The sequence below is a fragment of the Herpailurus yagouaroundi genome, unplaced genomic scaffold, assembly GCF_014898765.1.
Source record: "Herpailurus yagouaroundi ecotype Mexico unplaced genomic scaffold, PumYag 194, whole genome shotgun sequence".
Taxonomy (NCBI): Eukaryota; Metazoa; Chordata; class Mammalia; order Carnivora; family Felidae; genus Herpailurus; species Herpailurus yagouaroundi.
Window position 1 is genome coordinate 9,212,021 of NW_024412425.1, and position 14,420 is coordinate 9,226,440.

General features: G+C 55.3%; 1 protein-coding gene across 5 annotated transcripts in view; it reads right to left on the minus strand.

Moving 5' to 3' along the window:
• PLEKHF1 (pleckstrin homology and FYVE domain containing 1) overlaps positions 1–14,420 on the minus strand; it is a 37,195-nt gene that overhangs the window by 6,609 nt on the left and 16,166 nt on the right. For 4 of the 5 annotated variants that reach the window (XM_040445594.1, XM_040445595.1, XM_040445596.1 and 1 more), the window contains exon 2: positions 8,957–10,607. In XM_040445594.1, coding sequence (XP_040301528.1) covers positions 9,745–10,590 — 846 coding nt within the window. In that variant the 5' untranslated portion in view covers positions 10,591–10,607 and the 3' untranslated portion in view covers positions 8,957–9,744. Of the gene's footprint in view, positions 1–8,956; positions 10,608–14,420 lie in introns of those variants that run through there. The other variant, XR_005781571.1, reaches the window with a different exon arrangement.

Consider the following 14,420-nt stretch of genomic DNA (forward strand, 5'->3'; position numbering starts at 1 on the left):
TTGGTTGGGAATATTCCTAGTGCTGGAAAAGACCCCAGAGGTATGAAAGAGTATAATATATTTTCCAGTTGTGCTTGTGGTCTGTCTCTCTACACGAGTGTGAGCTCTGCGAGCGGAAGGATACAGCTCCACAGCTGTATCCCCAGTGCTATAGGTACTCAAGGGGCTCTTGTTGAATGAATGAATAAAAATCACACCGATGGGCTTCCTTGGGGTTTCATTTTCCATCTCACGTGCAGGCCCAACACCAGCACCACCTCAGTCTCCCACACCGGCTTCTCCTGAGCACAAGGAAAGGCCACATCCCACGAGCCCGCTGAGGTGAGCTCCGGAGTCAGGCTGCATTCCAGGTGACTCCCCAGAGTCGCTGCAGTGAGAGAGCCCTACAGAACGCAGTGCTGGTGAGGCTGGTGAGGTGTGGAGCGTCTGCAGCCCACATCTGCTGGGGGGTGCAAACCGGCTCAACCACTGCAGGGGACAGCCGGGCAGCATGTGCTAAAGCTGCACGTATGTATGTCCCGTGGCCCAGCACTGCCACCCCAACCATACCCTTGACAGAAATGAGAGCTTCGTCCACCAAAGACGTCTACGGAATGGTCATGGCCCCTTTTTTCGTGACGACCTGGAACTGTAAACAACCCAAATGCCCATCCACAGTAGAGAGGACATACGGTTGTGGAGGGCCCACCAAATAGAATATTCCACCACAATGCAAAACACCAAGTACAGACAGATGCTTACAACAACATGGAGAGTCCTACAGACAGAATTTGAGCAAAGAAGTCTGAACAACAACAACAAAAACTTAGACTATGATTCTATCTATATGAAGTTAAAAAAAAAAAACAGGGGAAAACTTACGTGAACACCAGTCCCTCGGAGGCAGGGACCCTTGGAAGAATCTGAGGGAGGCTTCTGGGTGCTGGAGATGCTCTGTATCTTGACCTTGGTGCTGCTCGTGTGGGCCACCCGTGTGTGTGTGTGTGTGTGGAGTCTGAGCTGAACACTTAAGATCTGCGCACTTTACTGGATGTAGCTTAGACTTCGATAAAAAACCCAAAGGTCCCAGCGGGTACCCCAGGTGGCCAACTGCCCCCACTTCTGAACTTCATGTCCCGCCCCATGCTAATTTCCTCCTTGTACTGCTCTGAAGACATATTGATTTTCCTAACTGCTTACTCCTTGACCTTTGGAGAGGAGATCGATGCTCAACATACCCTGGACTGAACAGTGGAGGACATGGTACTCTCAGAAAGTACATCCTTGCTGAGCTCGGTGTCTCTGTGTCATTGTTGTCCTAACTTGACGGGGACTGGATGGGCTTTGTTTCCCCAAATCAGGTTTGCATCTGAATTATGTTTGTTCCTCAGAGTTTTGACTCATGTGATAATCAGCTTGTGAGACATTGAGGCTGCCTGAGTGAGATGTCGCTTTGTCTGTGACTTGAATAAAGGAAACAATCACTGTGTCCATTGTGCTTTTGAATGCTCTGTTTTCATATCTCGGAGCTGTTCATCATTGGGTGGGTTTCTCCCTAATTGAATTGAAATCTGCACACTGTCTTTGCCACAGCCTCATTGTAGGATGAATATGGGCCCCATTCCCTTTCCCTGGGCCCTCCTGAGAGCCGGGCTGCCACTCCCTGCCACGTGACTCAGGGCCACTCCTCTCTGTGCAGGTGGGAGACGTGGATATGGACCCTCACAGCCCTCAGTATGTCCCCTCAGGCCTCCCGATTGTGCTGGTTGTCCAGACCCGGGTCCTGTGCCCACTCCTAGAGCCAGGATGTGGATGGCTCAGCTGTACTAAAGCCCGTGGCCAAAAGTAAGGAAGAGGGCTTCCCCAGGGGTGTGTGAGAAACACGCCTGTGACCGCCTTTATTCTCATGGCCCTATCACACTCACAACACTTCTGACAGCACATGTGGGGATTCTCCCCCACACTGAGAGATTCCCCACAACCAGCTGGGTGTCCTACAATTCAATTCAGTTCTGACCTTGTCCCCCTGGAGTTAGTGCAAATGCCATGGACAAGACTGCCCCCACTTCCGACGCCGATCACAAGTCCCAGGGTGTCACCTGGGTCAGGGTTCCCATGATGCCCCTCCTTGGGTTTGACAATTTGCCAAAACAGCTCACAGGACTCGGTGAAAAACATTTACTGGTTTACTATAAAGGATATGATAAAGGACACAGATGACCAGCCAGGTGAAGAGATGTGTAGGGCAAGTACGTGGTAAGGGGTGTGGACCTTCCCCCTTCCCCAGCGCACCTCCCTTCCAGCAGTTCTACGTGTTCACCAGCCCAGAGTCTCTCTGAACCCATACTTCCGGGTGTTTTATGGAACCATCATCGTGACTGATAATTAACTCAGTTTCTGGTCTTTCTCCCCTTCCTGGAGAATGAGGAGTGGGACCGAAAGTTCCAAGCTTCTAATCATGGCTTGGTCTTGTCCACTAAGTACTGCATTAGGACATAAGACACTCCTGTCACCTGGGAAATTCCAAGGTATTCAGGAGCTCTGTGCCAGGAATTGGGAGTAGAGACCAATATATACAATTGTATTACTTCACTCCAGGAAACACCAGAGTGTGAGCACCCGAAGGAGAAACGTGTGCACAGGTGAGCCATGGGCACCCACCACCCCATGAACCCACTGCAGCAGCAGGGGGCAAGGAGCTGTGAGCAGGCCAGTGTTTCAAGGTGAGGACACAAGTGCAGAACAGAAGATGTGGGGAGCCTGGGCCTGTCTTGGGGGTGATGACTGCATCCCAGCCCCCGCCCAGACTCCCTCTCACTGAGCTCCTTTGCCTTGACTCCACTCTTTTAGGCCAGCTCCAGCCCAAGCCTGGGGAAAGAGATTAGCAAGTGGCTGGCTTGGGCCAAGGCTGAGAGGGTTCATCTACTTCTTGGGTGGGGGTGGGGACCCCAGGAGGCTTGGTTGGAATACAAAGGAAGGCATTTTGGCATTTTAAGAATGTTGGCAATTTGCAAACCGCATAAAGTTTCCTTTTGTACACACAAAGGAAAACTTGTGGGGTGTGTGTGTGTGTGTGTGTGTGTGGTTCCAGAATCCTGGAACCCTGGGTGTCTACAGCCCTGGGTGTTGCTGTGGACACCCAGGGGTCCTGTTAAATCCAGCTATGCAGAGAAAGAATGGGCAGCACCAGCACTGGCTTCAGGCACCCGACTCCTCTCCCTCCCAACTTGGAGCCACAGTGGGCAGAAACCGTTCTCCGGAAAGTCTGTTCTTTGGGGTCAAAACATTTGGCCGGACCCCCTGAAGTGACACTCCAGGGATTGAAATTTCCCCTTGTTTTTGCCCAGAAATATCTGGCTTGGTCTTCGCCCACCCCTCTTCTCTCCCTCCCTGCCTGCCCGCCTGCCTTGCTGTTTTCTGCATTGGAACATTTCAGTCAGAGCTGGGCTCTGTGGTGGTGAAGGGAGCTGGCAGGAGACAGGACTCTGGGAGGGACATGGGACAATGCTCTGGCCACAGCCTCTCATCTGGCACTGACTCTGACTCATGTCAGGGGTGCACCTGCCCCTGGGGCCTCAGATTCCCTGCCCAAACAGTGAAGGAAACATGAGCTGCTCCTGAGAGCCTCCCTGGGTTTTCACTCTCCTTGTGTGACACCCTCCCCGCAACCGTCCTTACTCCCTATTCCTCCCTTGCACACTGCTCCAAAGCTAGTCTGAGGCTTTGACATGGGGAGTTTGGGAAACTAGGAGGGAGGCTGAGAGGGGTGGAAGGTGTGTGTGTGTGCACGTGTGTGCACAGGGCTCCCTCTCTGCTGGGATAAAGACTATCTTGTGGGGTCTGGCCCATGCCCCTCTGTGGTCTTGCCTGAACTACTCCCCCCAGGGCCCTAAAGGAGCTCCTTCGGTGCCCCCCATGCACCACAGGCTCCCTCAGTTTGGGCCCGGCTTGCCTGGAAAGGTACAAGAGTGGGGGGACAGGAAAGGGAAGGGTCAGGAGACCCCCCCAGTGTCTGTCTCAAAGGCCTGGGTACAGGCACCAGTGGAGACAGGATTAGCTGGTTAGGGGAAGCCGGTGGAGTCAGTTTCGGACACAGGGGCTCTGAGGCCCCAGTGACCCCATTATCTTGCCATCATCCTCCATGAGCTAGGGGAAGTCACAAGGCCACCTTCAAAGAAAGGCATCTGCAGAACTCTGCCGAGAACGTGAGGGCTGTAGGTGAATGGTGAATGAGTGGTCCCCCTGCCCTCAAGCAGCCTGGACTCCAAGGCCATCTTTGGTGGGCACAGGCCTACTCAGACACCTCGTGACAGGTGGAGGGTGGGAGCCACAGCAGAGGCTGCAGGTGCTCTGGGAGCGTGGATGGGACAGTCAATGCTGCCCTGGGACAACCAGGAAGGCTGCAGAGCAGAGGTGGCAGCAGCACTGGGGTCCACAGGGAGGCCCAAATTCACGGACAAAGGCAGATGCTGGGTTCAGAGTCGGCAAAGTCAGAGAAGAGAAGCCTGGGGTCTGGTTCTGTTGGGTTTGGTGACGCAGAATTCCTCCTGTGGCTCGTGGACCCAGCCCCAACATCTGAAATCCCGGCACAGGTCTCTGAACCTGCTCAGGGCTAAGGCAGAGCATACGCGTCGAGGGGGTGGGCCCCTTCGTGGGCTACCTCCCCTCGGACATGGGAGCCTGGGTGCAGAGACAGGCAGGAAGACAGCCCAGAGCATGCTGGTGCCAGGTGTGAAAAGCCCGACTCAGAGGCGGCCTCTCCCCTGCCCACAGCCCTCAGGAGGGTTACTTCCTGCAAGGCCGGGTCAGAGGCAGGCCAGCAGAAGTGGCTGCCTCAGTTTGCAAGAATGGCCTACGAGCTCCAGGATCCTGGCTGAGAACTGGGTCAGCCTTGCAGTCACTCCTAGTCGGCCCGGTAGCTGAGTCCAGCAGTGGCCCTGATGTCCCCTGCATCCTCTTTCTAGCTGAGTCCTCAAGAACAGGCTGAGGCAGGGGAGAGGCCCGGCCAGCTGAAATCCTCTGATGCCAGCCTGAATGATGTCCCCCTGCAAACTGGTCTTAACATCACATCTCCAGAAAGCTCTGCCTGGAAGGGGGTGGAAAGGAACTTCCTGCCCCTGCTGATAGGGCAGAGGTCAGTGTTTGGGGGGAAGTGCTGGTCCCCAACCCTCCAGAAAGAGGCCAGGGCCAACAATTCTCATCCAGCACCTTGACTGGAGGCTCCAGAGGTGAGGTTCAATGACCATTTCATTATTATCCCTTCTGCCCTGCCTTCAACCCCATTTCTTACTTGATTCATTTATTTAACCAACAAATGTTCAGTGCCAGGGACAGGAGGGCAGTTAATAAAACGACCCAGAGTTCCAGTCCTAATGGAGATTACCATCCTTTCTGATAAAGTCATGACTTCCTTGAGGCTCAACCAAACACCACCCTCTCCAGGAAGCCCTCCCTGATCACACAGCTGTTCTGGGAGCTCTGGCTCCTGGCTTTGTCTATCCTTCTCTCAGGACTCAGGCCACATCCCCTTCAGACTCAGGATGGCCTTATGTAACCTGGCTCTGCCTTCCTGAGACTGATGCTGATAGATGGCTTACTGAGAGACAGCTCTCAGAAAGTGGCACGTGCTGTCACCACCAGCACCAGTACCACTGCCCCCACCATCATCAAGGAGGGATAAGATTCCTCCGGTCCTGTCAACCCCCTGCCTGACTCCCTGCTTCTGGCAATTGTGCCCAGTACCCATGCAGGTGGGCCCTATTTAAGAAGACTCAGCACCTAAAAATCCCAATAGTCAAAACTTCCAGGGAGGGGTCACTGGCTTACTGCCCGCAGAGGCCTCCCTCAGTATCCTCAGAGTCCTTCAGGAGCACCGCATCCCTGCCCAGGGGCAGGTCAAACTCTAACGGGCCTGCCTGTCAGTCAGTCCCCAAATGCCATGAGGTCACTGCTGAGACTCCACTTTCCACCTGGAGCGACTTCTGTCAGGGCTGATGCCACAAGGGCGCTTCAGGCAATGCTGAGGTGGTGGGGGGGCTCCAGTGCTCCTCATAGGCATGGGCCTGGTCCTCAGAACCTCCCCTGGCCCATCTCCGTCTTCCAGGAGGAGGGGCAAGAGAGGCCCCTCCCCGGGCTGAACGATCAGCCTCTGGCAGGCACTCCGAGTCCACGCGCAGCTGGGAGGAAGGATTCCCAGGCGGTAGACGGGAGCACTTGGCTGGCAGGACAGCCGGTTCCCGTGCCCTTGCCAGGCCTTGTAAGCGAAGCCCCAGGAGAGAGGGAAGGCTGGGACGTAGGCCCAGCAGACCCAGTCCTGCAGCCAGACCTCAAGCTTCATTCTGGGGAAAGGGAACATTGTGAAGAGCAGAGGCATCGATTCAGCCTGAGGACTCCTGACCTCCTGCATGTGTGGGGGTGGAGTGGTAGCCAAGGGCGAGGGTCAGTTGTGTGGCCTTAGCTTGGGGCAACTCCAGAGCTTTTCAGGACCACACCTGTTGGGGAGGCAGGTGAGAGAACGCAGAACCCAGCAGCCTGGTGGACAGCAAGCCTCTTTTCAGAACAGCCTGGGGCGGGGGTGGCTGGAAGCAGGGCCTGGCCTGACCCTTGACCCAAGCCAGGCTGACAAGGTTGTCTCTGGAGGGGAGCAGACGTAAAAGAGTGAGAGATGGGGTCTCTTGAGGCATCCCCTTCTCTTCTTGGGCCCAGATCTTCTTTTCTGAGAGGCCCTGCTTCCTCCCAACACATTCCCCTGTGTGCTTTAGTGGCCAGGGGCACTGGTCATCACTCGACCTCACTGGCCCAGGGCAAAGTTCAGCCCATGGCATTTATTTAGCTTCCTGATGCACCATCTGCAGTCATCCAGAACATCCTGTAGAACAGGGGAGGGGCCGGCTCTTTAGGAAGAGATGGAGACAGCCAAGGCCAGCTGTCTGCCACCCACCACCACAGGCAGATGAGGCCTCAGTGGAACCTAGTTCCTTGTCTCAGGGATCCTAGGGGTCTGGGGGGCTGTACAGCCCCTCTCTCTGCCTCAGCCATCTGCACACAGCTGTCAGGGCAAGCTCTTGAAAGCCGAGAGCAGACGTGCTGCCCTGCTGAAGGTTCCAGTGGCTCTCGGCACATCCGAGCTGGTCCTGCCTCCTCTCTGCCCTCAATCCAGCCATGCTGATCCAGAACACATGGACTCCTCTCCTCCTCAGGGCCTTTGCACTTGTCATTCCCTCTGACTGGAACACCATCTCCCCAGATGGCATTGCTGACACTCTCACCAATCACAGGGAGCTTGCCTCTGTGGCGTGCTGCCCTCCACCTGCCCACTATGTCATACCTCAGTCCCTGTCCCATCACAGCACATACTAGGACCTACAGCACCAGCTTCTGTGCCTGTCTCCTCCGCCAGAGGAGAAACCTTAAGAGTGGGGACCTTGTGTTACTCACAGCTGTGTCCTCAGCACCTGGCATGGCACAGAGCAATGAATCTGCATGAATGAAAGCCCTCCAAAGGTTGCTGGCCACTCGGGCCCTTGGGTCCTTACAGGTGGTACCTAACACCTTGGGGCTCAGGGAAGCAGCCACCCTCTCCCAGTCCTGGGTGGGGGGAGGTACAAGGAGAGCAGGTCTAAGGGTCCCAGGTTGAGGGACAAGGCACCACTTGCCCAGCCCTGGTGAGGAAGGCATGGACCTTGGTTACCTGCCCTGCATGCCTGGGTCTTGTGCTCTGTGCCCCCGTGTCAGGCACCTGTAGAGAAGGCTGGCAGTGCCCAGGATCCATTGCAGGCATCCTTCCTGTCCAAGTGAATGCTGCCCCTGCTGCTTCTACTCCCCTCTACCAGGCAAGGGAGGCTCCAGGAGAGTGCGGCTGTGATCAAGAGGCCAGTGGCTGGAGCTGGGCACTCCCCGCCCTAGCACCAGCTCTGGGGTGAAGGGATGGGGCTGCCTGGCCTGGCTGTGAGAGGGTATCTGATCTGTCTTTAGGAAGTTGTCTCTCATCCTGTGATGTGTCCTGCCCTGAGCCCTCCGCCCAGGCAGAACCAACCTGGACCAGTTTGTGTGGCTCAGGGAGACCAAGGGCTTGAAAACCAACACGTTCTCAGAAGTACCTCTGACCCTCTCCCACCTGCTCCCTCTGCCTGCACAGAAAGGCCATAGGCAGGCCCCGGTGCCTCACACTTTACCTCTTCTATCCTCCCTCACTGGGCTGGAGGCTTGCCGTCCCTGGGATCCAGCGACCTGCCAAATCAGAGGTGGCATTCTAATCAGACCCTCAGGATTCTATTTGCACGTGAGGATTTGAGAACTGGCAGAGGGCAATTCTTCACCTAGGGCCTGGAGCCCAGATAATGGGGTTGAGACCTCTGATCCTGGCCAGAGCCCACTGTGCCATGAGGGCTAGGGGATGCTTTCCTTCCCCCAGAGTCACTACTTCTAGCTGACAGTGATCTTCCCCTCTTCTGCCACAGGGCAGAAGCAAATGCAGGAGACCATCAAAGGACCCATGACCCTATGGCCAGCTGCAGGCCAGGCATCAGGAGGCTGGCCTTCAAGCTCCAGTCCCAACACACTCGCTCTGAGCAAGGCCAGTCGCTGCACTTGGGGCTCTCCCACTCAGTGACACGACCCCCAGGAGCAGGCCAGGCAGGAGGCCACATGGGAGAGCTTTGAGCCTGGAAGGCCCAGGCAGAGCTGGACAAGTGGCTCCGTGTTTACTCGCTGTCCATCCACTTAGATGACTCACACCAAGTGAGCAGGGCTACAGGTGCTGGGCCATGGTTAGAGTACCCAGATGGATGGCGAGGTTTCCTTGGGAACCAGCCAAGAACACATCCACGTGGTGTGAATGTCTGACCCCACTATGCTGCCAGTGTTCCCAGGAACACCCAGCGTGGTACACAATTGTTGACACTTGCCACCAGCATGGTTTCAGCCCCTCACGAGCCATGTCTGAAGCAAAATCCTCCTGAACTTTTTGACCACACAAGTCCATAAGCGTTCTTTTTATTGTTAAATCAGTCTGGGTAGGGTTTCTGTCACTTGCAGTGAAGAGTCCTAACAGAAAACGCTGCCTTCCCCAGCCACAGGGAGAGAGGAGGGCTGGACTGAGAGGCATCAGACTCTTGGACAGCTGGACAGAGGTGAGATGGGGCCAGAGGCCTGGGCAGACTGCCCTGGACCCCCAGGAGTCAGGCTGCACCAAGCCTGGTGGGTACTCGGAGCATGGCTCTCTTGCCTGGCTCAAGGTGAGCCCACACGCCTGGCCTGACAAGGCCCAGCCACCCAGGCCGGTGGGCCTCAGCAAGGTGCACGGGCAGACCGTGGTTTCTAGGGCTCCCAGTCTTCCCTGGGGGTGTGCTTGTCCCAGGGCCAGGTGCTGTGGTGCACATCCTCAGAGAACAGGGGACCTCGCTCCAGTCCTACCTTCCCTCTGGTCCTGACAGGTACCCGGGGTTGTCTAGTTCAAGGGGTCATCTGGGGCTACAGCTCACAGGGCTGAGAAATAAATTTGTTCCCAAGAGGCCGAAGTGTTTGAGTTTGCTAACTGGAAAGAGAATTACCTGAAGTGGAGCAGAAGGCTGCCAATGTCCAGCCCAAAGGCACTGGGGGCCGAGAGAGAAAGAGCCATTCCCACTGCGCCTGCCACCCACGGGGCAGGGTCCTGGGGGCTGCTGGGCAGTCTGGGAACTCTGTTCTCTCAGGAGCACGGGCAATGGAGTCTGACTGGATGCAGAAGGGACCCGGGAGGCCCCCCCGCACAGCTGCAGATTCAGGTCAGCTGTGGAAGGACGACCAGGAGACGCCGGAGGCGTAGAACTCCACGTGGCTGGGCCAGTCGCCGTCCCCACTGCCCTCCTTGTCCTCGTCAGAGTCATCATCGTCCCCGCTGGATGCTCCGCAGATGGCCCCGGCCAGGTAGGCCGGCTGCCGGGGGGACCCCACGCTCTGCTCCTCCTCCTCCTCCTCCTCCTTCCGCTTCTGGGCGGCCAGCTCGCGGTAGCAGAGGCTGCAGACGCGCAGGGGCTTGGGCGACAGGCGCGGCAGGAGGAAGCGCTCTCGGGAGCACTCGGCACAGACCACGAAGCCGCACTTGCGGCAGTGGTGGCGCCGCGTGAGGGCCGAGAAGCGCGTCTGCGTGCAGCGCATGCAGATGTCTGTGGCCTTGTCGGGGATCCAGGGCGCCGCGTGCTCCGTGCTGGGCTGGCGGCCCGTGGCCAGCAGCTGCCGCCGCACGCACTCCTCGATGTGGCTGATCCACTCCTGGCGCTCCGTGGTGGAGGCGGCCGACACCACGAAGGACTTCTTGGCCGTCTTGATCATCCAGCGGTTCTTGGCCTGCAGGGTCTCGGGCAGCGGCTCCAGCGTCACCTCCTCCAGTGGAATGATATGCTGGCTGCGGTACTTGCGCTTGTTGAGCACGATGCTGCCGTACACCAGGATGTCATTGAAGAGGAAGAAGATGCGCGGTTTGGCCTTCTTGCGGCACTCCTTGGTCAGCACGCCCTCGCCCAGCAGCACCCGGCCTGGCAGGGCCAGGGGCTGCCCGGATGCCCCGAAGCAGCTCTCGACCGCGGCGATGCGCTGGCTGTTGATCTCCGTGTTGGCCAGGTAATCCACCATCTTCTCTGGCAGCCTGGCTGTGGGAGGAGCAGCAGGTGAGGGAGGCATCAGTTTGCCCGGCACAGCCGGCGGTAAGCAGGGAGCGGGAGGTGGGGGCGGGGGGGGAGTGGTGGTGGGACCACACTGCCCACCCCGCCAACTCACTGAACCCACCCAGCCAGACAAGCCACTCATTACCCTACTGCGACCCAGAGGGCCTAGACAGCCACCCAACCAACCAAACTCGGTGTCCCAGAAGCCAACTCTTAGCTATGGAGAGATGAAGGGGGATTCCCCCGTGAGGGGCATGAGGAAGTCGGCTGGGGATGGGACGTGTGGCTGCACCAGGCTACCACTGTGGGCAGTAGGGGCTCGATTCCCTGGGGAGCCTTGGGATACAGGGTAGAACACGTCTCAGCGCTGACCGCCCCAGTTGAGCCCCAACTCCCATCAGGGGCTTCCAGGGGCACCGAGGACCTGGCACGTTGGGCCTGCCCCAGGTGGAAGGGCACAGGTGCATGTACCAGGACACCAAGTGCCAGGCCATGGGGGTCTGCATACCTAACCCACCACTGACTCCCCCATCCATCAAGCCAAACCATCACAGACCTGCAACCCACTCACACAGCCTGTGAGCTCAGTGGTCACCACTGCCATCATCACAGGTACCATGTGCTGAGTGCTTTCTGCACGTCAAGCATGAACATCTTATTTAATCCTCACACCAATCCTAGGAGGTAGAATCCCGCATTGACAGGAGGGAAAGTGAGGCTCTGTGAGTAAGTAGGGGGCCCAGAGCTTGTACCCCGGGAGACAGTGCCTTCCTCCGTGGAGTGTGAGGCCCACTCTGTCCTCCCCTGCCAAGCACAAAATGTCAGTGGCCCAGGTCTCATGCAGGCCCCCTGTGCTCTGTCCACACATATTCCCCTGATCCTCCAGACTCATGGCTTTGAAGACCACCCAAACACTACTGACTCCCCAGGTCAAGCCTCCGGTCCTGGTTTCTCTCTGAGCTGTGGGTGTCCACCTGCTCACGTGATTTCTCACCCGCTCATCTAAGAAAAGGTCCTCGAATTCAACATGCCCAACACAAACCCAGCTTTTTCCTCCAGCTTTTCTTCTTTTCCATAAACAGAACCATTCACCCAAATCTAGGACTCATCCTTGAATTTCCTCTTTCCTGTACCTCCAACATTCAGCCCATAAGCAAGCTCCGCCATTTTTCTCACACTGAGCCAGAGGCTGCCTGCTTCTCACTACACAGCTACCCCATTGAATCTGCAGCAAGGCGCTATCATGCCTGCCTGAGATAGGCTCTCCCATGCTGGCTCCCTCCTGTGACTCCCTCCTGAGACCTCTCAGCTCTTATCTCCCTTCAGAAAGGGTGTCTGACAACCCCAGCTCAGGTAGCTTCTCCCCAGACCCAGGACAAGGTTGGCAAACTATGGCTTGAGGGCCAAGTCTGGCCCATGGCCTGTTTTTGTACTAAAGTTTTATTGGAACATGGTCACTCTCATTCATTTACAATTGTCTGTGGCTGCTTTCATGCTGCAAAGGCAGGGATGACTAGTGGTGACAGAGACTATAGGCCATAAAGCCTAAAATATTTACTCTCTGGCCCTTTACAGAAAAAGTTTGCTGACCCTTTCTCGAAGATGTTACCCTGTTTTGGTTTTTTTTTACAGGACTTATTAGGACTTTATATTTTCTTGTCTATCTATCACTTGCTTATGTGTTTTCTATTTTCCTCACTCAGTTGTAAGCTGCATGAGAGTAGGAGCCTTTTCTTGTTTGCTACAGTATCCCCAGTGCTTGGAACAGTGCTAAGTGTTTTGTAAGTCGCTAGTGAACAAAGGGACCTTTCCGAAGCTCCCAGACAACCACCGTGCATGAGTTAGCTCTTACTTCTGAAGAGGAAGCAGGTAACAGCTGATGTCACTGCCAGCACCATGTGTACAGGCACACACAGCATGACCCTGGCCAAGCTGATCACACATGTGGTATTTCTGGGTCACCACAGTGCAGTTCTGTATGTCAGACCGCTTGTGGGAAGCTACAGCAGGGCCCCGTATGGGGGTCGGACACACTGCACAAGAGGGGTGCTCGGCCCCCTGAGTCACATACCACGTGCCCCCTTCAGACCACAAGGCATCCTGAGAAGCGCTGCCCACACCACCTTACGAAAGAACAACTATTTTTAGGTTGCTAATCTTGGCTGTGTGTTGCAAACCTAGCTGATTATTGGTGACAGCCTGGGGCTCTCCTGCCAGGACTGATTACTGGGTCCCTGCTGTGGATAGCCTGGCAAAATTCCAGAGGCCACCCTCCAGCCCTTGGGCTGCATGCTGGGACCCTGGGATGGGCTGGATGATGGCTGCACCGGAAGAGCTCAGAGCTCAGTAGAAAGAGACCACCAAATGCAGTGAATGTAGTGCCTGCAGTGGAGACAAGAGAGATGTCTAGCAGCAGGGGAACAGCAGCAGGGGAACAGGCCCAATAGCCAGGTCCACTCGTACAAGGGAATACTGTCAGCTGTAACTATGACTCAGCCAATCTATGTGGGTCAACATCAAACGGTGAGTGGAAAAAGCAACCTGCTGACTGGTGTGTGACACTATATATGCAGACATCACACAGCATTTCAAAAGTGTTCAAGATCTAGATCTCTGAATAAAGAGGGACAGGATGGAACTTCACACTCATGAGGGTGGCTTCTATTTAAAAAAAAAAAAAGCCCCGAAACCCCAGGCAATAACAAGTGTTGGCAAGGATGCAGAGAAGTTGAAACCCTGGCACACTGTTGCTGGAAATATAAGTTGGTGGAGCACTAAGGAAAAGAGGATGGAGGTTCTTCGAGAAATTAAAAATAGAAATACCATATGATCCAGGAATCCCATTCCTGGGTGTATAGCAGAACAACTGAAAGCAGGGTCTCCAAGTGGTATTCACAATAGTCAAGAGGTAGAAGTGTCCATCGATGGGTGGACAAAATGTGCAACAGAAGACTGTTCTGCCACAGAAAGGAAGGAAATCCTGCTATAACATGGATGAACCTTGGAGACATTTATGCTCAGTGAAATAAGCCAGTCACAAATATACAGCATGGCTCCACTTACACGAGGCACTTCCAAGTAGTAAAATTCATAGAGACAGAAAGTAGAAAAGTGGTTGCCCAGAGTTGTTATTTAATGGGTGTAGAGTTTGTTTTGCAAGATGAAAAGAATCCTGGAGATGTTTCACAACAATGGAAATACACTTAATTCCACTGAACTGTACACTTAAAAATGTGGAGGTTTAAAAAAAAAAAAAAATGATAAACCCAAACCAAAGTCAGCAGAAAGTGGCCTGGGGAAGGGTGACCTGGATGTGACCAGGAATGGGGGGGATCAAGTCGGACTGCACCTTTATCTATGATATTTTCTTTCTTTTATTTAGAAAAAGCAGCAGCAATGTGATAAAATCACAATACCAGCCAGTTCTGAGAAGTGGGAAAATGAGCTTCTTTTTCTTTCTCTAAATGTAAGGTCCTCAAAAAGAAAAGAGGTCAGGACAGTGTCTGCTTCAGGAGCTCTGAGCTTACTGGCTGGGAGCTCTGGCCTGCAGCGCATGCAGTGGGTCACCAGGCGGGGCCTCCCCTGACCACACAGCATCAGGGTCCAGGGACACAGGAGATGCCAGGAGCCCTGAGCAAAGAGTGCTACCTGTTTCCTCCAAGCACACCTGTGTGTCAGGCTGCCTGGCAAAACTGGATGAAAACCCAATCTTACCACCACAGACGGAGGCTTAACACATTTGGCAGCTGAAGCAGACAGACTTTGTGCCGGGACAGAAGACAGCAGATGGCCCCCACC